Consider the following 21,991-nt stretch of genomic DNA (forward strand, 5'->3'; position numbering starts at 1 on the left):
GGATCACGGCAGAGCACATCCCAGAGCGGGAACACTCAGCACTTGGAGAGCTCAGCTGCAGGGATTCGCCTTCAAAGCTCCTTGTGCTGTGTGTGGTGTCCTGCAGGTCTGGGCTCCCTCCACTGCCTGTGGCTGACCTCGAGGGTGGTGGCACTGGCCATGACCATCCCTCTCAGCTCAGTCTGTCATCTCAGGATGCAGATAAATGGCCACAGCATGTCATTAGATGGCTATAAATGGCCTCTGCACATAGACAAGGCAGCATTTCCACTTGGTGCAGACTGTGGAGGTGGGTGAAAGTTTGCAGGAACACATTTCCATTGGTGAAGGACTCTGTCCATGGCCATTACTCACAGACAGCCACTCCTGTAGTTCAAGCTTTTGGCTCCAACCTCCCGTCTCTGTGTGTGTGTGAGCTCTGTGCTCATGACCCACAGCCTGAACCAGACTTGTCATCTCTGGCCCTCGTTCCCTGGCAGCTCTGCTTCTCCAGTTCCCCCAGGATCAGCTGTCCAACCCCTGGCACTGCTGGGACAGTTGTGGGTGTCCCTGTCCCAGCAGTGTCCTGTGTCCTGTGCTGATGGCCCATGTCTGTCCTGGTGCTGTGCTTTTGGCAGCTGTCAGTCCCATGTCTCTCCTGGTGCTCCATGCTCATGTCCTGTGTCTGTCCCGAGTCTCTCCCCATGCTCCATGCTCATGTCCCATGTCTGTCCTGTGTCTCTCCCCATGCTCATGTCCCATGTCTGTCCCATGTCTCTCCTGGCGCTCCATGCTCATGTCCTGTATCTGTCCCATGTCTCTCCCCATGCTCATGTTCCATGTCTGTCCCATGTCTCTCCCCATGCTCCATGCTCATGTCCCATGTCTGTCCCGTGTCTCTCCTGTCCAGGTCTATCGGCTGGGGGGCATTGCCAAGCTCGTGGAGCTGCTCCGCAGCCAGAACCAGAACGTGCAGCGGGCAGCAGCTGGAGCCCTCCGGAACCTGGTGTTCAAGAACCCCACCAACAAGATCGAAACCCGGCGGCAGAACGGGATCAGGGAGTGTGTGAGCCTCCTCCGCAGGACAGGGAACACTGAAATTCAGAAACAGCTCACAGGTACGCGGAGTCTGCTCAGCTCTGAGGTTCCCCTTGCCTGGGGTCTGTAGCCCTGGTGCTACCCTAGCACAGAGAGGAGGTTTTCTGCTCCTCTTGCACCAAAGGGTGACCTAAATCAGAAAGCAGAGGAGGTCCTGGCCCTTCCATGTTCCATAAGGACTCCTCACTTCCTAAGTGCCCATTGGGGAAGCACCTGCCCCAGATGCCCTCCCAGTTATGGTCACCCTGCCATTCCCACGCCTCCCTGCACCCTGGCCCCTGTGCTGTTCCCAGGGCTGGCCAAGGGAGCTGCCAACCCCGGTAGAGTTGGCTGGGTTCTCTCCTTGGTGCCTCACCTTTGCCTGAGGAGATTTTTGATGGGAGATTTTTGGTGCAGGTCACCCTCAGCTGTGTCCCAAGTTTTGTGTGCAAGCCTTTTCAAGATCCTGGAGAGATGCTGCCCCCTGCAACCTAATAGCAATAAACAGCAATTCTGGGAGGAGGAAGGATGCTTAAATGCCCACTTCCATGTGGACCCATCCTGCCTGTCTCCCATAGGGGTGGACAGGGACTGAGGTTTCAGGCAGCCTCTGCACCCTCAGCTCAGAGTGGTGAAGGGAAGAAGGATTTTGGTCCTGGAATTACCCTGACCTAAACAAAGTTCCTAATGCACATGACCTTGTGCTTGAGCTTGTGTTCCACTCCTTCCTAGGACTGCTCTGGAACCTCTCCTCCACTGATGAACTAAAAGAAGAGTTGATACAGGAGGCTCTGCCTGTGCTGACAGACTGTGTTATCATCCCTTTCTCGGGCTGGTCTGATGGCAGCTGCAACAGGACACGAGAAATTATTGACCCAGAAGTGTTCTTCAATGCCACAGGGTGCTTGAGGTGAGTCACCAGGCAGGGACTGACTGTAGCTTGTGTCTGTGGGCAAAAGCTGAAGCCATCTAAATCCTCTTACAATGAGCTGAATTCATGCTCATTACAACTGTGTTAATGAAAAATTCTTCTTGAGAAAGTTTTCTTGACTAAGAGAAGGTGCAGAAAAAAATAACATGTAAAATACTTTTCTAGTAGCTTTTTCTTTTTAATAGTTTTGTTCTTGCTAAGTCTCTTCTCAAAAGAAATGGAAGTTATTTTGTGCACTAATGAAACCCATCAGTGTTTAACTCAGACCAGGAAACTGGACAGATTTTGTCTTTAGAGTTTTGAGGCTTCCAAAGAAAACAAACTGATTTAGGGTTTAGGTGACAAAAAGACAGAATTCTCTATGTGGGGAAAACAAGCATTTTCATACTTCTATTGATAACTGTTTTAGTACAGAACAGTCCCATTGTCCTGGACTTTTCCTGGCTCATTTCATCTGGAGACTCAGCTACGAAACAGGAGGTGCAGACTGAGCCCAGATTAGTTTATTTTGTGCACGGGAAACCAGAGTCCTTTTGTAGAGGAACTTCGCCCTGACTTGCTGTTTCTCCTCCCTTCCTCCTCCACTTGGGTATGAGCTCCTTGTCTCAATGGGAACAAGTGGGGCAAAAAACCTGCCCTGTATAATGAGGTGCTTTCATCAAGGGAAGCTCTCCCCGAGGGAGGCAGCGCCGGCCGCACCCTTCCCAGACATGCAGCTCGCGGGAGCTGGAGCTGCTTATGAAACGAGAGGCTGATCATGGCAGGGCCTTTGGAGACCTGATACCATCGGCTTCTGTGGCTGGGAACCGTGTCTGGGAGATAGGGAGTGCTGCTCCCTCCTTGCCTGTCCTGGAAGGCAGCTCCCCGAGCAGCTGTGGCTCGGGATGTGTGGGGTGCAGTGGGTATGAGCTGCTCTGCTTTAAGGCCATCCCAGCCTACCTAAATATCCCACTAAAATGAGGGAAAGACAATGGCAACTGCTTGTAAAAACCCTGTGGCATTTAACTGGAGGTAAGCTCTGCCTCCTGAGACTGATCCCAGCCTGTGGCAGCAGTGCCCAACATCTCAAGGAAGACTGATGGCTGCAGGTCAGCAAGGAGAGCTCCAGAGGCCTGAGGGAACAGGACTGGGGAGCAGGGAGAGTGAGGGAAGTTGGGAGTTGGATCCAGAGCCCCTGCTCCAAAGGCTGAGCCAGGACTACTGTGAGTCACTGCCCTGCCACATCAGAACACAGGGATGAGAACAGCCCTGGGTTTGCCCTGGGCCTGAGCCATTGCTGCTCAAGCATTTCTGGATTGCAGATGAATCCATGTTAATGAGGAGGCTGCAAATCACAGTGAACATCAGATCCAGTTCTGGAATGCCTGCAGTGAATATCTCATAACCACTGCCAACATCTCTTTGTTTTTCATTTACAAGCTATAAGGCAGTAAAATAGGGAAGAAAAAAAAGAGCAAAACAACAAAATCCATATCCTGTTACTGGAAAAACTCCCTTGTCCTGACAGCTGCCAGTGTCCAGGAACCCATTTCGACCTCACAGATGGGTCAGTCCCTCTGGCAAGAGCCATTGCTGCTCTCCAGCATCTCCAGCCCATTTCCCACACAGACGTTGCTGCTGACCCTGGGTAGGTCTGTGCTTACAACCCTGTGCACCTTCCTGATGATCACACCAAGCCCAGATGGTCTTTAGCCAGTCTTCCCTTTGGAAACTCCTCTCAGGACACGGTGTTTGTGTAGTGGCACATGCAGAGCCTCTGAGGCAACCTCCTGCTAGTGACTGTCCCTAGGAGGGTGTCTTCTATGCAGAGCTCCTTGCAGGACATGTTCCAGGTGAAATCAGTCCTAAAGAGCAGCAAGAGAGCTGTGCACTGGTGCAGTCCCACCAAAGGCCTTCAAAACAGGAGCAGTTCTTCAGCCTTGCTGAAGCTGCCAAAAAATCTCCAAATTCAGTGACAACCATAGCCAGAACAGGGCCCAACTCACCCTCTCTCCTCCTTGTTCCCTGTGGTGCTCCTTGATGGCTTCCTCAGGAACCTGAGCTCTGCAGACATGGGGCGCCAGACCATGAGGAATTACCCTGGCCTGATCGACTCTGTCATGACTTACACCCAGAACTGCGTGGCCTCCAGCCGCCCCGACGACAAGGTACCAGCTGCTGCCCTGGGCTGTCCAGCCCCACAGTTAACAATTGCAGCCTTGGGAATGCCTCAAAATCCCTTTCTAATGAACACAAGAGGTGGCTGGACTCTCTGGCTGCTCTTGTCCTTCCAAGTCCCAGTGGGATCTGTTAGAGGGTTGTAAGTCCTTGGGCCTCTGGGCCTGAAGTAGAGCTGAGCTTTTAAAATTTTATTTTAACAAGCACAGAGGAACAATAAAATACTTTGGCTCCTGAGTCCCCAGAATACTTCCCTTCCCTTCCTTTCCCTTCCTTTCCCTTCCTTTCCCTTCCTTTCCCTTCCCTTCCTTTCCCTTCCTTTCCCTTCCTTTCCCTTCCTTTCCCTTCCTTTCCCTTCCTTTCCCTTCCTTTCCCTTCCTTTCCCTTCCTTTCCCTTCCTTTCCCTTCCTTTCCCTTCCTTTCCCTTCCTTTCCCTTCCTTTCCCTTCCCTTCCCTTCCTTCCCTTCCTTCCCTTCCCTTCCCTTCCCTTCCCTTCCCTTCCCTTCCCTTCCCTTCCCTTCCCTTCCCTTCCCTTCCCTTCCCTTCCCTTCCCTTCCCTTCCCTTCCCTTCCCTTCCCTTCCCTTCCCTTCCTTCCCTTCCCTTCCCTTCCCTTCCCTTCCCTTCCCTTCCCTTCCCTTCCCTTCCCTTCCCTTCCCTTCCTTCCCTTCCCTTCCCTTCCCTTCCCTTCCCTTCCCTTCCCTTCCCTTCCCTTCCCTTCCCTTCCCTTCCCTTCCCTTCCCTTCCCTTCCCTTCCCTTCCCTTCCCTTCCCTTCCCTTCCCTTCCCTTCCCTTCCCCCTTCCAGCATCCTAATCTCCATCTCTTGCTCTTTACCCCCCACATCTTGCCATCCAGCAGGACTCAAGTGTATAATCCCCAGCTTGGCACCATGTTCAGCAGGAAGCCAGGAGCTGGCATCTCTCTGCCAGTCCCCTGACTGTGACTGATGGCTGCATGTGAACAGCACTTGCCTTGGACAAAAAAGTGTTTGTAGACACCTTTCGGATGTAACCCTCAAAGTTACCAAAGTTATTTTGAATTCTCTCTGGATTGAGCAAACCCTCTTTTGGGGATGGCTTTTGCAGGAAGCCCCTGTCCAGCAGCACACACAAAACACAGCTCTTTGGAAATGTAACCATGGGTTCTTGTGTTGGTTATGGGTATCCAGCCAGAATTCTCCCTCGCTCTTCCCATTGGGCACTCCGGTATTCAGGGAGAGGAGGCTTAAAGCCTGTTCTTGGTAAAAAGTGTCACCTGATCTGTAGCTGTGACTCAGAGAGAGTCATTGGAAGTTACTCCTGGCAAGAGGGGCATTTCAAGATTTGGAATTTCATGGTTTGATCCAACCACTCTTACACTCTCTTTTCCTGTTTGCCAACTTGTCTGTGGCAAGTGAGACCTCCCAAGGTTTTCTGGGTCAGCAGCTCACTGAGATCCTTCCTTCACATCTATTCCAGCTCTTCACATCTGTTCCAGGATTCCAGCTCCTTCCCTCCTATCCCTTGCTCCCTGAACCAGGCTAAAGAGCATCTGTGGTGCTAAAAAGCTGATTATGGCCCAGTCCATGTCCTCTCTGGTGCTGCTCCATAGTTTTCTGCCTAATGTGATGTTTGCATTTGTCTTCTGGGGGTGATGCAGTCTGTGGAGAACTGCATCTGCATCCTGCACAACCTCTCCTACCGCCTGGATGCTGAAGTTCCCAACAAATACACCCAGCTCAACCACATGGCCCGGAGCGTTTACATGGACAAAACTCTCACAGGCTGCTTCAACAGCAGGAGTGGGAAAATGGAGGTAGGATGTGCCACAGAGGGACTGGGAATGTGATGTTCAGCCCCAGGCAGGGGCTGCAAAGGAAGAGCAGGATCTGAACTCCCTGTTTCTCATGTCTTTGCAGAATGATGAGTACGGGGTTCCCCTTCCTGAGGAGGATTTCAAACCCAAAGGCCCCAGCTGGCTCTACCACTCAGATGCCATCCGCACCTACCTGTCCCTGATGGATCAGAGCAAGAAGGACGCCACCTTGGAAGCTTGTGCTGGAGCTCTGCAGAACCTCACTGCGAGCCGAGGGCTGGTAAGAGCTTCCCTCTCCTCCACATGTGTTCACTCAAATGTGACAGCACTTCCATGGAGTCAGAGAGTACGTAAGGTTGGGAAGACCTCTAAGGTCACTGATCATCATCACTTCTCAGCCATGAAAAAGGAAAATGTCCTCCTTAAACCTCAGAACACCACAGCTAGTCTTTCCATAGTGTTTGATCCAGTGGGATACTAACTCCAAACTCAGGGTCTCATGGGGAGCTACAACCAGCATCCCAAGGATCTGTCCCAGACCCATACACTGCGTTTCCAAGTTTCCCCAGTCTGCTGGTCGCACTGCCAGCAGCTGCTGCTATTGGCACCCTCCCCCTGGGCAGCAGTGAGGGTGAGCCCAGATGTGCACCCGTAGCCAGATGTGATGAGATATGGGAGAAGGGCTCTGAGCCACCGCCCGTGCGTGCGCTCCAAGGGGAGGTGGCTCTAATGACAGGGTGGGTTGTGCTGTGGATTGTGGCTTGTCCACGCCTCAGAGCTACCTGTAAACTAGCTGTGACAGATGTCCTGACCCGTGGGCACGGCAGCGTGGCGGTGCCAGGGGCTGGGTGATGCTGTGGCACCGTGAGGGACGCGTCACAACCACGGCTCCGTGGGCCCACGTCACTGCCCTGGGCACGTCCTCGCAGGCTGCCTCCCCTGGGACAGCCCTTGACTTGTCTGTTTGTGCCCAACTCCATCAATCCCAATTTAAATAAGATGGATGGGGAGATAAAGAGATAATGATTCCATAGGTAGGAGAGGCGTGTCACGTGTGGGGCGTGTCCCACCCAGAGACACGGGTGACTCACCTGGAGCCTTCCTTTCTGGGATGGCATTAACCTGCCAGCTCTGATCTCCTTTTGTCACAACGATTTCCATGCTAAATAATTGGGAACCTTGACTTTTGGCAATTTAACTAAGCAGTGCCACAAACCAGAAGGTGGAGAGAGGCTGTCACGTATGGGTAGAGCTGGTCAAGGAAATGGGGCTGGAGTTTGTGCTCCAGGGAAAAGAAAATTTCAGCAATCAACAACATTGCACAAGGGACAAACAACCAAACCTCGCTCTGACAGTGCTGGAGCAACTTAATTCAGCCTCCTGGCATGGAATGGCTGAAATTTGTCTGGATGTGCAGAAGTGGCTCCTCCCCTCAAGGGTCTCATTCCAGCTCAGAGCTGGAGCTGGAGCTGTCATTTGATGGAAAGTGAATTTGGGGATGAGCTTACGGAGCTTGCTGTGATCCTTTAGCTCATAGAGGATGGCTCTGAATATCCTTCAGCTGCGCTGTACACACCCCAGTCCTGCTGGTGGGAATGTGGAACAGGGCACATGTTCTCCAGACCCTTCTCTCCATTCCCATCTCACTGTTGATGGACAAGTGTCTCCAGCAGCCTTTCTGGTGGGGCAGCTGAGAAGTTCAGTTTAAGCTCTTTCAATAAGGGCAGTTCACTTAGGAGATATGCTTGAGCTTATCTGCCCTGGCTGCATCTTGAGATCTTCAACATTTACAAGCACAAGATCACATCTAAGATGCCTTTTGGTCCTCAGACTGTTTTTAAAGGCATCCATTATCTTTTCCTGCTCCCCACCAGCCCATTGTGGCATGGCAGGGAGCTGCGAAGGGCCAGGGCAGGCAGCTGCCAGGGGGTTGTGAAGGGCAAGGGCAACATGGATATGAAAGCAAAACTTCTCCAGCCTTTGGAATATCAGTTAAGTGATTAGCTGCTCCACTGGGGCTCCAGAGAACAGCAGAACCAGCTGCATCACAGCACCTGAGAGGCTGACTTTTCAAATGTCCCAGAATAATGGAATCATTAAGCTTGGAAAAGCCCTCTAATATCACTAAGTCCAGCTGTTTACCCATGTTCACCACTAACCCATGTCCCCACATGCCCCATGCACGTACTTTTTGAACATTCCCAGGGATGGTGAATCCACCACTGCCCTGGACAGTTGTGCCACTGCTTGGCAACTGCTTTGATGAAGAATTTTCCCCAGTACCCAATCTAAACTCCCCTGGGGCAGCTTGAGGTCATTTCTCCTTGTCCTGTCCCTTGTTCTGTGGGAACAGAGCCCAACCCCCTGCTGACTGCACCCTCCTGTCAGGGAGTTGAGGAGAGCCAGAAGGTCCCCGCAGAGCCTCCTTTTCTCCAGGCTCCCATAACTGTGGGGAAGAGAGATAAAACTGACAGAGTAAGTGGGATTATGGCAGCAGAAGAAAGGATTGTACAGTGCTCATTTTATGGTACAGTCACATTCCTCTGGTTCTGACCATCATCCCAGCTGTTTCCCCCTAGCACTGTAAGTCATGGACACCTCTGTTGTCCCTCAGATGTCCAATGCCATGAGCCAGTTGATTGGGCTGAAGGAGAAGGGGCTGCCCCGCATCGCTCGGCTGCTCCAGTCCAACAGCTCCGAGGTCGTCCGCTCCGGGGCCTCTCTGCTGAGCAACATGTCCAGGCATCCTGTGCTCCACAAAACCATGGGTAAGTCCTTCCCCTGTGCTGGATCCCAGCTTTCAGCTCTGCAGGAGCTGCCCAACTCTCTTTGTAAGCCCCATAATGAGACTTAGCCATGCTCCAGAACTTGGCAGGGCAGTGTCACTTCCTCTGGCCCCAGGGACAGTCACCAGTGCTGCGGGACATGTGCTGTGCTTTACGGACAGTGACAAACCTGCAGGACCATGAGGGTGACAGTGTTTTGGGAACTGAGTTGGACTTCAGTGTCCATGGCCAACAGCACTGCCCTTCCAAAGGCCTGCAGCCCTTGTTTTGTCTTGGGAAAATCCACTGATGACGACGATGCCATTGCTGTCCAATACTTCCAGTGCCTCCCTGCAGAGATAACTCTGCTTGGTGTTAACACAAATAGCATCATTCACTTGTGCCAGATTGTGTTTAATTGTTGATTGGAACATTCCTCCACCTCTTTAGCTCACCAGGTGCTCCCAGATGTGTCCCGTCTCCTGTCGTTCCAGTCTGGAAACACCAGCAGCTATGGGGAGATCATGACATCAGCTTGTTACACTCTGAGGAACCTCATCATGTCCAACCCCCACTTGGGAAAGTCTTACCTGTCCAGCAATTTGCTAAATAATGTAGTGAGCCTGTGCCGGAACGGGTGAGTGTGGGGCACAAGGCAGGGGCAGGGACAGAGCCAGACCGACCACAGAGCCTTCCCAGCACCCTTCCGAGCCAGAGTAGAGCATTATTCCTTCCTAATAAAGGAACTGGGTATGTTGGTGGGCAGAAATCCTCAGCACTGGTTTCTTGGAAACAGGCAGGAGCCACCCAGGGTGGATTTACAAAGAGGCCTCTGGAAACTCTGGTTGAATTTTAGGAAATTCTAAAAAGAACTGAAGCACCAACATCTTAAAGTCTTTTAAAAATAGTACTTACAGAGCTTATGAAAAAGAGGAGAAGTGACTTTTTACACAAGCAGATAGTGACAGGACAAGCGGGAATGGTTTCAAACGAAAAGAGGAGACATTTATACTGGATATTAGGAATAAATTCTTCCCCATGACAGTGGGGAGGCCCTGACACAGGTTGTTCAGGGAAGCTGTGGCTGCTCCATCCCTCAAAGTGTCCATGGCCAGGTTGGGTGGGGCTTGGAGCAACCTGGGCTAGTGGAAGGTGTTGCTGCCCATGGCAGGGGGTGGGACTGGATGATCTTTAAGGTCCCTTCCAACTCAAACCGTTCTGGAGTTCTCTGATCTATGAAAAATTCCAGCCCTCAGAAGAGGGGATGTCAGTGACTTCCTGGCTCCTGGGCTTCCCTCAAACCTTGTCATGAAGGTCAGGTCTGAGGTTCAGCACTGCAGGTACACAAGAATTGTGCTTAACTTTTATGTGCAAATCTGTTCATCTTTTAGTTGAATCATCTTCCTCAAGATGCAGCTCTAGACAGGAATTATTTTAAGTACCTCCCTGGTCTACTCCTGTATTTTATGCCAGCTGAGCAATCTCATAATATTTTGCCTCTTTCTATTTTAGGACTTGGTTTGGGGTTTGATGGCAGGAATTCTGTCTTGTTTGTTATCCATATTCCCTGGAGCACAAGCCTGTCAAACCTTGCCAAGTTCTGTGTTCATTACTGGCCAAACTGGTGTTAAACTTCCATTATCTTTGACCATGTTCTCTCCTTCCTAGGCTTTCATCTCTCCTGCCATCTGTCTTTGTTTTAAAATGCCTTAGAGAAGTAACCCATTGTTTTCTGTTGTGAAAATCCATTTGCATGCCTTCATCATCCTTTGATAAAGTTATTCCAATCCACCTCTCGTTCCATGGCAGAGACGCTCTCTGACATTACACGGGCCCTCCTTGTTTAGTTTGGGCCTGGGCCAAGGAGCATTGCTCTATTTGCTGCTTTTACTTGCTTCCACTCTCCAACGAGCCCAATTACCATGAAACCCAGTCCTCTCCTAAGCCCTCGTTGTTTTGAATGGTATTTACTCATGCTGAAGTCCCACTGTGGCTCTCTCAAACCTGTGCTCAGTAATTTGCTGCTCCAGCACAGCCTTGCACAACCCGCGCTGGGAACACTTTAATTGCCCTGGCTGCTGGGGATGAGCTTTCTTGGAGGTGACTCACTGAACTGTGAGGAGTTACCAGACTCTGGAGATGTCTCCAGTCCTGCCTGGATCACAAAATCCTCGCAAGAAACTCCCCAGTTCTTACAATGTCCAAAACTTGAGTTGTTCCTTTGTCTCTGTTATTCATTTTTGTCCCCAGAGATGTTCATGAAATTCAATTCTTACGGAAAAAGAAAAAGAGAACAATTTCCATCCCAGACTAATATTACTTGTCCAAGCTGTATTATTTCAGGCTGTTCCAGTAGAGCAGATATTGGAGAGACTTCCAGCTCTTGCTGGGTCCCAAGGTGAAATTTTCCCAATGTCACATGTTGCCTGTGAAGATAAACAAAAAAAAAAAAATAGGGTGGGATTTGTCCAGTCCTACATCAGAAAGAGCCTCCCCCTCCCCATTGGAAATCAATAAATCTCCACCTCTGAGGGCTGGCTGAAGCCGCCAGGTCCCCACTGTGGTTCTGAATGTGATGAGTCCCACATCATCAACCTTGTCATTCCCAGCACCGCAGGCAGCAGAGAGGGGGGACAGGCGGCTCAGGGTGCCCCAGTCACCAGGAAGGACCCAGGGACACCCTGCACCCTGTCAGGATTTTGCAGTTTTCTCTGTTAATCTGCCTCAGGTCCCCGTGGACATTCCCTTACCCCCAGGCTGGGGTTGGTGTCTGGGTGCTCCCTCCCTGTGTCTCCTCTGCCCTGTGTTTCTGAGCTGGGCTCTCACTGCATTACCAGCTGCAAACCAGGAGCTCCACCTGCTCAAACAACTTCAGAGTCATAGCTTAGAAAGAGACTCCAGGTTCCAGACCAGTGAGTTATGGATCTTGCCCTTTCCCATGTTCTCCTCCCTGCCCATATTTCTTTCTCCTCATGTTTCTCATAGCTGGGTTCTGACTGAAAGGCGGAAAGAGTTCAGCAGTTTATCTGATGGATGTGGTTTCTTCTTCTTCCTGGAGCATCCCAATTAAGTAATTGTCTGTGTTTCCTGCAGATGCTCTCTTCTATGACACGGGGTTCGTGGTCAAATGGGGTTCCTTCACTCTTCATTATTTTTAATCCAAGTTGTCAAAATATTGAATATTTCCTTCAATTTTTGGTGGTGTTTCTGAAAATCAAACCACTGGACCTGATTTATTGGGGTGTTTGGTTTCCTTTTCATTTTTCTTCTCTAGCTGTCTGAAAAACATTTCTCTGCTCATTTTCAAGCAACATTATTTCACTAATTAAATTTAAATTTTCCTCATTAATTCTACTGGCTCAAAGCTTTTCCCAAAATCTATCCTTGTCCTTTAGAGCATCTCATTTGCAGTTCATATCTTTACCATGGATTTATTTCTGTTTCTCTTTGTTCCTTCACTTGTCACACTTTTGCAGTTTTATTTTGCAGTTCAATTGCACCACAGCATTTAACCAAAATTAATCTTTTGAGAAACTCAGATCTTCCCTTGATTATTCCCTGTGCCAGAGAGTTCTCATCCACACATTTCCAATTTCCCATCTGTGCCAAAGATTGCACCTGGATATCAGTTTTATAATCTCTTCACATCCTGAAGAAATCCTTGTTCTGGGAATTCCTTGGCATTCTCAGTGACACACCTAAAGTTCTTTGTACATTTGTCCTTTGAGGAAGGTTTATTCCTCCCCATTATTTGATATCTATGGACAAGATTATTGTCTTTTTTGCCCCCATTCTGTTTCTCCCCATTCCCCACCATCTCCTTCTGATTTTATCTTGTTTATGTTTTGTTGAGTCTGTAGCTTTTTTGATGACTCCTGCCACTGCCACCAGGGGACATCTCCCTCATTGCCTTTCCACAATCTTTCATGAATAATTCTATTTGTAAAAGACAGACAGTACTTAAAATCAACTTTGATTTTCAGGCAATTTGTTATTAAGAGATTTTTTCCCCCCAAATCAGCTGTTCTTGATATTCTGCTCTGTGTTACCCACTATTATATTCACACTATTTTGTTTGGGATATGTTGCTTTACTTACTGAAGTTGGCATCACAGCTCCACCAACTCATATTGAGCTTTTTATACCTAAATTATAGCAGTCAATGCTGTAAGAAAGTCAGTGCCAGTTCTTCAAATGAAAAGTTCAGAACTTCTTCTGCCTGAATTCATAAATGACTCAGGTACTGATGCTGGTAATTTTGGCTTGAAGATACAAAACTTCTGAGGTGTTCTCTGGAGATATAGTGGCAAAAAGTAGATATTTAGCATCATTAGAAGTTTTTTTTTTTTTCAAAAATAAGAGAAAACTGCTCTGGCTTAAGAAGAGACAAACAAACTTGAAACTACAAATCCTTGAAAGAGAGAGTTCAGTTCATGCTCTGCCTGTCTGATCACAGCTACCTTGGGTTTGTAGGGATTTAATGGCTTTTCAGCCATAGACAACATTTCAGGCAAAAAGTGTTTTAAAATATTGTCATTCTGGTGACAGAGCATAGTGTGCTTTTAGCTACAGAAGAGATTTGTCAATAAAACCTGTTTTTTCTGTCCCAAAGCATTGCCTAGGAATTTCTGGCTGTCCTCCAGCCCTCCACACAACACTAGGAGCTGCACAACACCTTTGAAGTTTATGACCAAGTTAAACTCGATCATTTCTTTGGTAACAGCTGCTTTGTATGTCAGAGAAATGCCTCAAAATTTACTGGACATGGTTCCATCCCTGTCCTCCCACACTCTGGGTGTGGAGTTGATGTCCCAGGTTCCTCATATCTCTTGGTCCCATTTCTTGTAGGCTTTGGGGGACTATTTTGAGGAATGTTTTGGGGACTGTTTTTGATGGCACAGGGTTTTGTGGAGCTGTATCAGATAGGGAGAGTCCTGAGCTTGGTCCTGTTCCTCTCCATCATCCTGGGTGGGACAGGCTGGGGCTGCTGCCCTGATCCCAGAGCAGGAGTCTCCCAGAGGCAGAAGGAGGCCCAGGAGATCAGGAGCAGCAGTGAGAGCCAGCAGGGAGGGGATATCTGGGGATGAAATGTTCCAAAATTATAAAAGGTCCTGCGATGACTCACGGTTTCGAGCGGTTACGTGAGCAGGTATCTGTTCCCTTGTGCTGAGTAAGGGCTCTGGGCTGCTTGCAGATGTTGTTATTGCAAAGGCTCCCATCCCTTGTCCTCTCCAGGCAGCTCCAAGCCCGCTCCTCTGCCCCCTCCCAGGAGATCCACCCACGCTGTCCCTGCAGACTCCAGCAATGGGTTGGCACTATTTCCCTTCTCTTTCCCTCTCTCAAATTTCAGACTCAGCTCAGTTTAGTCTCATTTTCCTACTCAAATCCTCCCCCCTCTTTCATTTGCCCTGCTCTGGTGGCAGTTGTTGTCACACAACGTTGCTGAGTGAGCAGGAGGGTGTTACTGACAGTCCTGTTCAGGGCTAGCCAGGCTCCCAGCTGGAGCTGGGTTTGTCCCAGTGGTCAGCACTGTGGGGTGCTGCTCTGTGCCTGCCATAATCCTGCTGTTGCTTTCATCTCCCCAGCTCCTGTCCAAAAGCAGCTGAAGCTGCTCGACTTCTCCTGACAGACCTTTGGTCCAACAGGGAGCTCCAGAGTGTGCTCAAGCAGGTAAGGACAGCACACCTGCTTCTGGGAGTCAGCAACAGCCCTGGGTTGTTCACCTGCTCAAGTGGGGAGCTGGTAAAGGCCCTGATCCAGCAGCGAGTAGGGCAGGGCCCAGGAGGAGCCTGGGGCACTTGGGCACCTGCCTGGGATCTGAGCAGGTGGCAGGGGGCCACTGCTGGGACTCACTCTGGGGACAAAGCAGATGGTGACATGCCTGTGTCAGATGCCTTCCTCCCTGGGGATGGTGCTGGAATGCTCCCCAGCACAGCCCCCTCACTCTGGGCTGGGACATGCTGGGTGTTCCACGCTCATTTATGGGATTACCTTCACTGCAGTCCATTGGGTCCCGGCAGGTGCCTGGCAAGGTCCCTCCTCTTTCCTCCCATTTTCTTCTGTGTCCATAGCCCTGCCCTGTGGTTACATCCCGCTGCAGTCAGGGTAAGCTTTCAAACCAAGAGAAGAGGAGTATTTGGGATTTGTTTTACTCCCTGCAACAGAAGCTGGGAAAGTGCAGAGCCAAACCGGCACTGAGCCGGCACTGAGGCAGCTCCAGCCCCCAGCTCCCAACTCCAGCCCCCAACTCCAGCTGCTTCCAACTCCCAGCTCCTGCTCCCAGTGGCTTTCTTTGCACAAGCTGGGTTTTTCCAACTCAAAAGCATCGGCACCTGCAGAGAGTACAGGGCCAAATTAAAGAGAATGAGGAATTCCTACAAAGGGGAGCACCTGGAGGCAAAAGCAGAGCATCCAAAGTCTGTTCCCATATTGACAGTGAGGGCTCTCTGCACAGGAGCTGGGGTAGTTTTGTGCCAGGCTCTGCTCACAGCCCATGCCAGCTCATTTTGGCGTGACTGAGTCACTCTGGTGTTCACACACAGATTTATTGCGTAGGTCCCTGTCAGGGGAGGAGGATGGGAGTCTGCAGGCGGTGCATGCACCATGCAAAGACTTCTGCTCTTTTTTCAGGATGAGGAACTAAATGAAACAATACTCAGTGAATGATACAATAAGTTTCCTCCAAAAACCTAGAAAGCTCCAGCTCTGGGTTGATGGAAGGCAATGCAAGGAAAAGCAAGCTGGTGTAGAGGAAAGTGTCCCTGCCCATGGCACAGGGTGGAATGAGATGAGTTTTAAGGTCCCTTTAATCCAAACCATCCCATGGTTCTGTGATTCTGTGGAGTTCATCAGTAAGGGTGACAAAGGTACCCAGAGAGCTGACAGAGGAGGTTGGCTGAGGATGAAACACACTTTGCTCAATAACTGCTCTCAGTGTAGAAATTGATATGCACTCACTGCACTTCATGTTTCTGCTTTTTTAGCAAGGGTTTGACAAGAACACAATGGGCTCTTTAGCTGGAACGACCTTCAGGACCCTCTCCTCAAGATTTTAGAGCCTCTCCATGCACATTCAGATTGCAGGTGAGAACATGGTCCTTGTGGTGGCTTTGGGGCACAGGAATCCTTTGAGATTGTTGCTACTTTTGATCATCCCAAAAGTATGTTTGTGAGATTTTCATTCCAATTCTTCCCAGCCCAGTTTGTTTCTATGAGAGGGCAGGTGCCGGAGCCTTCCCCCAGATTGGGGTGACTCCGGGTGGTGGTAAAGTCTCTCCTCCAACCCGTGCCTTCAAAGAAAGACTCAGTAGTCTTCAGTCATCTGGTCTCAAGGCAGTTTATTGCATGTTATCTCAAGGCACACAGACTCCCTGACATTGTCCCTGACTCCTTCTCCCTCTGCGTCTCTCTCCGTCTCCCTCCGTCTTCTTCTCTGTCTCTGTCCCTCAAGGGGCTGGTGCCATCTTTTATATCACACATTACGTATTAGATGTTTATAGTTTTTCCCCAATGCCTATTACCTATGTTGAACAGTGACTTTCTACTCTAAACCAATCTGTGAGTGCCAACACCACCAAGAACATGGGGAATAGGAAGAAGAAAGAAGGAGGACAGGGCACGCCCAAATCCCTCCATCTTACAACTTCTGACCCCCATGTACAAAACTCAGACCCCTCTGTACAAGGCCTAAAACCCCCTGTACAGCACTCAAAAATCCTACCTTTCACTTTGTGACTACTTCTATTATAATATCTAAACTTTTGTGATTTCTTGTTCTTCCTGCAAGGTTGGTAAATTGTTCCATGGGTCAAACTCAAGACCACAGGGGTTCCTGGCTGCCTGCCAGGGTCTCAGAGGCTTCTGCCCTGGACCCGGAACATCCAAGAGTGTCTGAGGGACACCTTGGGTTCCGACATCTCCCCCTCCTGTTTGCACCAAGAAGACCTGTCTTGCCACTTTGTCCATGACCCCACCATGGCTGTGCTGTCCCTGGGCCCAGGGCAGATGTTGCCCCCACTGCCCAGCTGTGCATTTTGGAGATGCTCAGCACAGATGTCACAGGACAGACAGAACTGCTGAGTTCGACTGTGCCTCTCCCTTCCTTTGCCAAGCAATCACTGATTCAGTGCATTTTTCCAAAGCCTCACAAGTGAGGCTCTTCCTGGGATTCTCCCTGGCACTGCCCTCATTCCTGAACTTTGAGCAGTGTTATCCAGACAGTGCCAGTAATGTGCAGTGAATTCCAGCACATCCATGGCTTCAGCCGTTAGCCTTAGCAATTGTTTGAGCCCTTCATCTGCCTGTCAGCCTCAGGTCAGAACTGAGAACCACATTCTGTCAACTGAAAATCCCAATAGAGAATCCAGGGAAGAGAAACCATGGGCAGAATTGCCAGGGCATCATTATGGGTTTATATTCAGTGTGAAATGAGGATTTAACCCATCAGGCACTTTTCACTCATGATTCCCACTGAAGGGAAAAGCTTTAAGCACTTTGAAAATCCCAGAGGTCTCTTGGATAGTGTCCGAGATTATGCAGAGGGAATTACTCTCTCCCTGCCCCAGCATGGTCCTTGTGATCAAACCAAGAGAAAACAGTGCCAAAGCCCCTTCCTTCCCTCTGCCCAGGAATGGATTTCACTTCCTGCTCTGTTGGGATGTTTTCACTGGGATTCTGAGGAGGGTGGAAGTCCAGGGTGAAGAGCTATGGGCAGCTGAGAAACTGCAGCCAGACTCAGAGAAAAGATTAAAAGTTGAGTTTGCTGTAATGAGGAGATCTATTGAATGCTTTAATTATCTGGGGGTTTGCTTTTTCTTTGTTTTATTTTCTTTTTCCATTTCAGAATTTGGAGTTGGTTCATGTCCAGGAAAAACAACACTTCACGATTCCTGAGGATGTTAAAGATGTAGAGAGTTTCTGAGTTCAACTCAACTGTAAAGCAAACCAAACACGTGGATTTCATGTGGATGACACTAATATTTTTAAGCATTTTCTTCTTTTTAGGGGGGAGATGGGACTTTTATATACTTTCTCAATGTCAATAATTATTTTTTTGCCAAGAGTGTGTCTGTGTAACTCTGGGTGTGATGTAGAGGTGTGTTCGGGCAGCACACAGAGCACACGTGGGGAGCAGGATCTTCCTCCAGCTTAGACCCCTGTTTTCCACCCAAAGTCAGGGTGATTGTGCAGTTTAACCCCTTGCAGGATTTTATTCCAACTCTACTCTATCCATGCACCAAATACTGCCATGCTAAAAATTTGTTACAATGTGTTTTTATCCACAAGCACAAAAAAAGTCAATTTTAGGTCAAGTTCCCCCTTTGCATCTGTCCATTATTAACAGATACACACAAGGATGCTCTTCTTTCCAAGGCTGGTTATTCCTAACAGTTATGAACAAGGGCTTCTTCTCTGCTTGGGATTTTTCTCTGATAATTGTTAACATTTTCTTTCCTGTCACATGAACTCTTTATCTCAAGAAGCAAATTGACACCTGCAGATTCTCTCCCAGGCCTCCATCACCCTTCCCTGAAGCTGTTTGTGAGAGGACAGTTGGGACACAGCTGCAGAGCTTGAACATTCCCAGGTCCTGATCCATTCTGAGCACCAGAGCAATTCCAGTTCCAGGCTGTACCTGGACAAAGGTGGCATTTGAGAAGCTGAGCAGGACAGGCCAAGTGTTTTCCCCCTGGAATCATTGACTGCCACAGGAATGAAAGAAGGGAGAGATGTGGCCTCTTTAATCATATTTTGATTTTATTGATCAATGTAAAGAACTGGTGCTAATGTGCAAAGGAATGTGAGCACTTGTGTGATGTCAGGTTTGGAAATGTTTTATTTCTTGGGATCTTGAATTGCATTAATCTGCCTGTGATGCTGAGGCTGTGATGAGGGACTGCTGAGCTCATTTCAGAGCAACTCAATTCTCACAACCTTCCTCTCTCCAGAAGAAAAATATCCTTCCCATGGAGGGGACACAGCTCAGACTCACAGGGAAGGAGCAGCTGAGGCTGTCTTTGCTGCCTGTGCTTGTTATTATTCCTCAAAGGGTGCAGGGGCACAGGGCCCTGTTTTTTCAAACATCAGGGGCCCAGGAGGTGCTTGGGAAGGATGGATTATGAGCCTGGAGATGTAAAAGCAGTCTCAATTTAAGTGTCAGGCTCATAAATTGGTGGGACTCAGGATATTCAGTTCACATCCATGGGGTGATCTGTACCCACTAAAGAACCCCCTGTGAAGTTTGGGTTTGCTCTGCTGCAGTTCCAGGTGGCCCTTGCTGGTCCCCCTTTGGAGCACAGGGAACTCCTGCCCACAGGGAGAGGTCATTTCCAGCTGTTTCTCCTCTTGGGCTACAAAGGGTGGCTTCATCTTGTGCACTTTACTGAGCAGCCACTCTTTGCCCACGTTCAGTCAGGAGCTTTCTGTGCCAAGCTGCAGCCAAATGAGAAAGGGTAAAAAGCTCCTCTGAAGTGGAGAGGCAGAACCAGGAGAATCCAGTAGGACAGAAGTGTTCCAGGAGGGTTCAAACAGAGCAAAGAGCCCCAGTCTGTGGGCAAAGCCCTTCCAGCAGTTCCCTTGCTGCATGTGGATTCCCAGATGCAAAATGTTGGAAATGCTTTGGGCAAGACCCATCTGAGGATATCCCCAAGGGCTGCAGCTTCCACGGGGTTGGTTCAGTTTGGGTGTAAAGTGTTCTGTGCAATTTTGTATTCAGGTTTGATCTGTAATGACATGTCCTACACAAGTCCTGGGAGCAAATGTTTTTCTCTGGAAAACTAACTGGGGAAACAGAACTACAAAATGGAATGATGGAATATTGAGGAAATTCACTCTAATTGGCTGTGATTTAGGCTTTATTTTAAAACAGTGCAGCTGCTTTCTCCCCTAATGCAGTTACTGAGTCATTGTACAAGGCACAAAGAGCCGTAGCATTACAATCATCAGCTCACAATTAAATTTACAGGTGCTGGAGATTTCATTAGTGAGTATTGGACTCCAGGAGACAGATTTCATCATTCACATAAATTTTATTACAAAAAACATTTATACAGTTGTTTTTATTACAGGTTTTTTATAAAGCTAACAAAATGCTAAAAATAAAATTTGTCTCCATGCTCAAAGCTCTTCCAAACGTGACTGGGCACAGCCCTGAGCAACCTCACCCGCCTGGGATGTTGTCCCTGCCCTGAGCTGGGCACACCAGAGAGGTTCCTCCCACTAAGCTGTTTTTAGGATGCTGTTTGTCACTGCTTGCAAACCTCAGGGCAGAGCCTAATCAGGAGAGCCATGGGCTGCAGAAATCACAACCATTCTGCCATTCCAGGGCTGTTCTGCAGCTGAATCTTCCCTGGGAAATTCTCTGATACCCTCTATTTTCCTCCCAGTCTCTCTTTAAAATCTGGACACCAGACTCCACCCAAGTCAGTGAAGTGACTTTGATGCTCAACTCTGAGAAGTGAAGGGAAATCAGACATTGGAGTAACAGGTGTTGCTCATAACCAGCTATTCTGGGAGCTCAGTGAGGTTCTCCCCAACATAAATTAATGCTGTTTTCACCTCCAGTATAATTGTTTTCATTCTGGAGAGGTATTTTTTTAAGGCATGATTTTAACTGTGACTTCCTCTCTGATGAGCTGGTTTCCTGTTCCTTGCTCCTTTAAGAGCCAGGGTAGGGCACACCCCCAGGACAGGGACAGGGACAGGGACAGGGCAGGTCTGTGGCACAGGGATGGAGAATTCCTGAGGAGGAAGAAGGAGTGTGGCCAGCAGGAGCAGGAGCAGTTGGACACTCAGCCGTGTAAATAAACACCACCCTGATTGTCCTGGGCACAGCAGAGCTTATTTGGTTTATTTTCTTACAAATGCTTTGTTTATTTTGTGTGTGTACAATCCCACCCCAGCATTTCAGAAGCCTCATGGACAAGTCGAAGGCAGTTTCATTCCTTTCTGAACACACACCAGTGTGAGACCAACTCAGCCTTACCAGTCCATAGCTCTACAGTGTATTCTGTAAGATATAGGTATGTGAGAAAAATGTCTCAGAGTTTTGTTTTGGCTGTACTGTATGTATTTGCTTCATTGGAAAAGCTGAAATCAATAAAAATTGCTGAAATTTCTTCAAGCTTTCTGGTTTGGATGGTTTTATTTTGGTTGTTTTGCCAGTGTTAGGAAAGAAGAAAGGTCTGAAAAAAACCTGCTACACTGCAGCAGGAATCAGCTTGGACTGATCTGACTTATCCAACAGGAGTAAGGAAGCTGTAAATCCCATTTCCTCCAGCCTGGCACTGCCCAGGCTCCCCAGGGAATGGCTGCCAGAGCTCCAGGAGTGTTTGGACGATGCTCTCAGGGGTGCCCAGGGTGGGATTGTTGGGGTGTCTGTGCAGGGCTGGGGTTGGACTCAGCAATCCCTGTGGGTCCCACCCAGCCCAGGATCTTCTATAATTCCATTATTTCATCCTCAGTGGGTTTCTCTCCCAAGAGCTTTCACAGCCATGACTTCAGCCCATGGAAAAGTTAATTATCATTAGTGTCATTTGTGTCACTGCTGAAAGGATCCAAAGGCTGTGGCAGGGGAAATCCCTCCGTTTCTCTAGACCTGCCCCACCTGAGCTGTGGTTGAAGCTCTGTGGTTCTGATATTTAAAAGGTGTGGTGATGCCAAGGGGATCCTCCTCAGAGTCTCTCTGGGCCAGGCTGGGCAGGCCCAGCTCAGAGAAGTTCCTCACACAGACCCAGCAGCTCCTGGCACTCAGGGACCTCCTCTGGACCCTTCCCAAGGGAATTATTTGCTTCCTGAGCTGAGGCACCCAGAAGGAGGCACAGGGCAGAGGGTGAGCGAGCCTGGGCTTGTGTTGGGACATCAAAGCCCTTCCTGATCTCTGCTCCATCCCTTCCCATACCTGATATTCCCTTGGAATATTCCCTTGGAATATCAGGTTGAGCTTTTGTTGAGCTGTCACTGGGATGGGCTGGCCATGAATGATCCATGGAGTCACCTCCATGCCCATCTCACAAAAGAAAAAATTATTTCACCCCACATGCATCACTTAACATTTCACTGTGCTGATGTTTGTCTGACATTTACCTCCCTTTCCTTACTGGTCTCTAGCTCCCCAAAATTCCACAGACATTCTTTCATCCTCAGGAATGTCATTGATGTATCTGGTATAGCAGCTTGTAGGAATCCCCCATTTTTCACAGGCATCACAAACTGGAAAAGGTAAATACCTGCTCTTCTCTGCTCCTCTCCTTCCTGAATGCTCCTGCTGACACCCACTGATCCCCCAATCT

General features: G+C 49.1%; 1 protein-coding gene across 1 annotated transcript in view; it reads left to right on the forward strand.

Annotated features, from left to right (window-relative positions):
* Positions 1 to 20,823, forward strand: part of PKP1 (plakophilin 1) — a 49,510-nt gene extending 28,687 nt beyond the window's left edge. Inside the window, exons 5-14 of the mRNA XM_053964151.1 lie at positions 890 to 1,097; positions 1,789 to 1,966; positions 4,020 to 4,134; positions 5,782 to 5,937; positions 6,041 to 6,217; positions 8,552 to 8,705; positions 9,153 to 9,339; positions 14,288 to 14,372; positions 15,686 to 15,785; positions 17,545 to 20,823. Coding sequence (XP_053820126.1) covers positions 890 to 1,097; positions 1,789 to 1,966; positions 4,020 to 4,134; positions 5,782 to 5,937; positions 6,041 to 6,217; positions 8,552 to 8,705; positions 9,153 to 9,339; positions 14,288 to 14,372; positions 15,686 to 15,757 — 1,332 coding nt within the window. The 3' untranslated portion in view covers positions 15,758 to 15,785; positions 17,545 to 20,823. The remainder of the gene's footprint in view (positions 1 to 889; positions 1,098 to 1,788; positions 1,967 to 4,019; positions 4,135 to 5,781; positions 5,938 to 6,040; positions 6,218 to 8,551; positions 8,706 to 9,152; positions 9,340 to 14,287; positions 14,373 to 15,685; positions 15,786 to 17,544) is intronic.
* The last annotated feature ends 1,168 nt before the right edge of the window (positions 20,824 to 21,991 follow it).

The sequence above is a fragment of the Vidua chalybeata genome, chromosome 24 (genome assembly GCF_026979565.1).
Source record: "Vidua chalybeata isolate OUT-0048 chromosome 24, bVidCha1 merged haplotype, whole genome shotgun sequence".
NCBI lineage: Eukaryota > Metazoa > Chordata > Aves > Passeriformes > Viduidae > Vidua > Vidua chalybeata.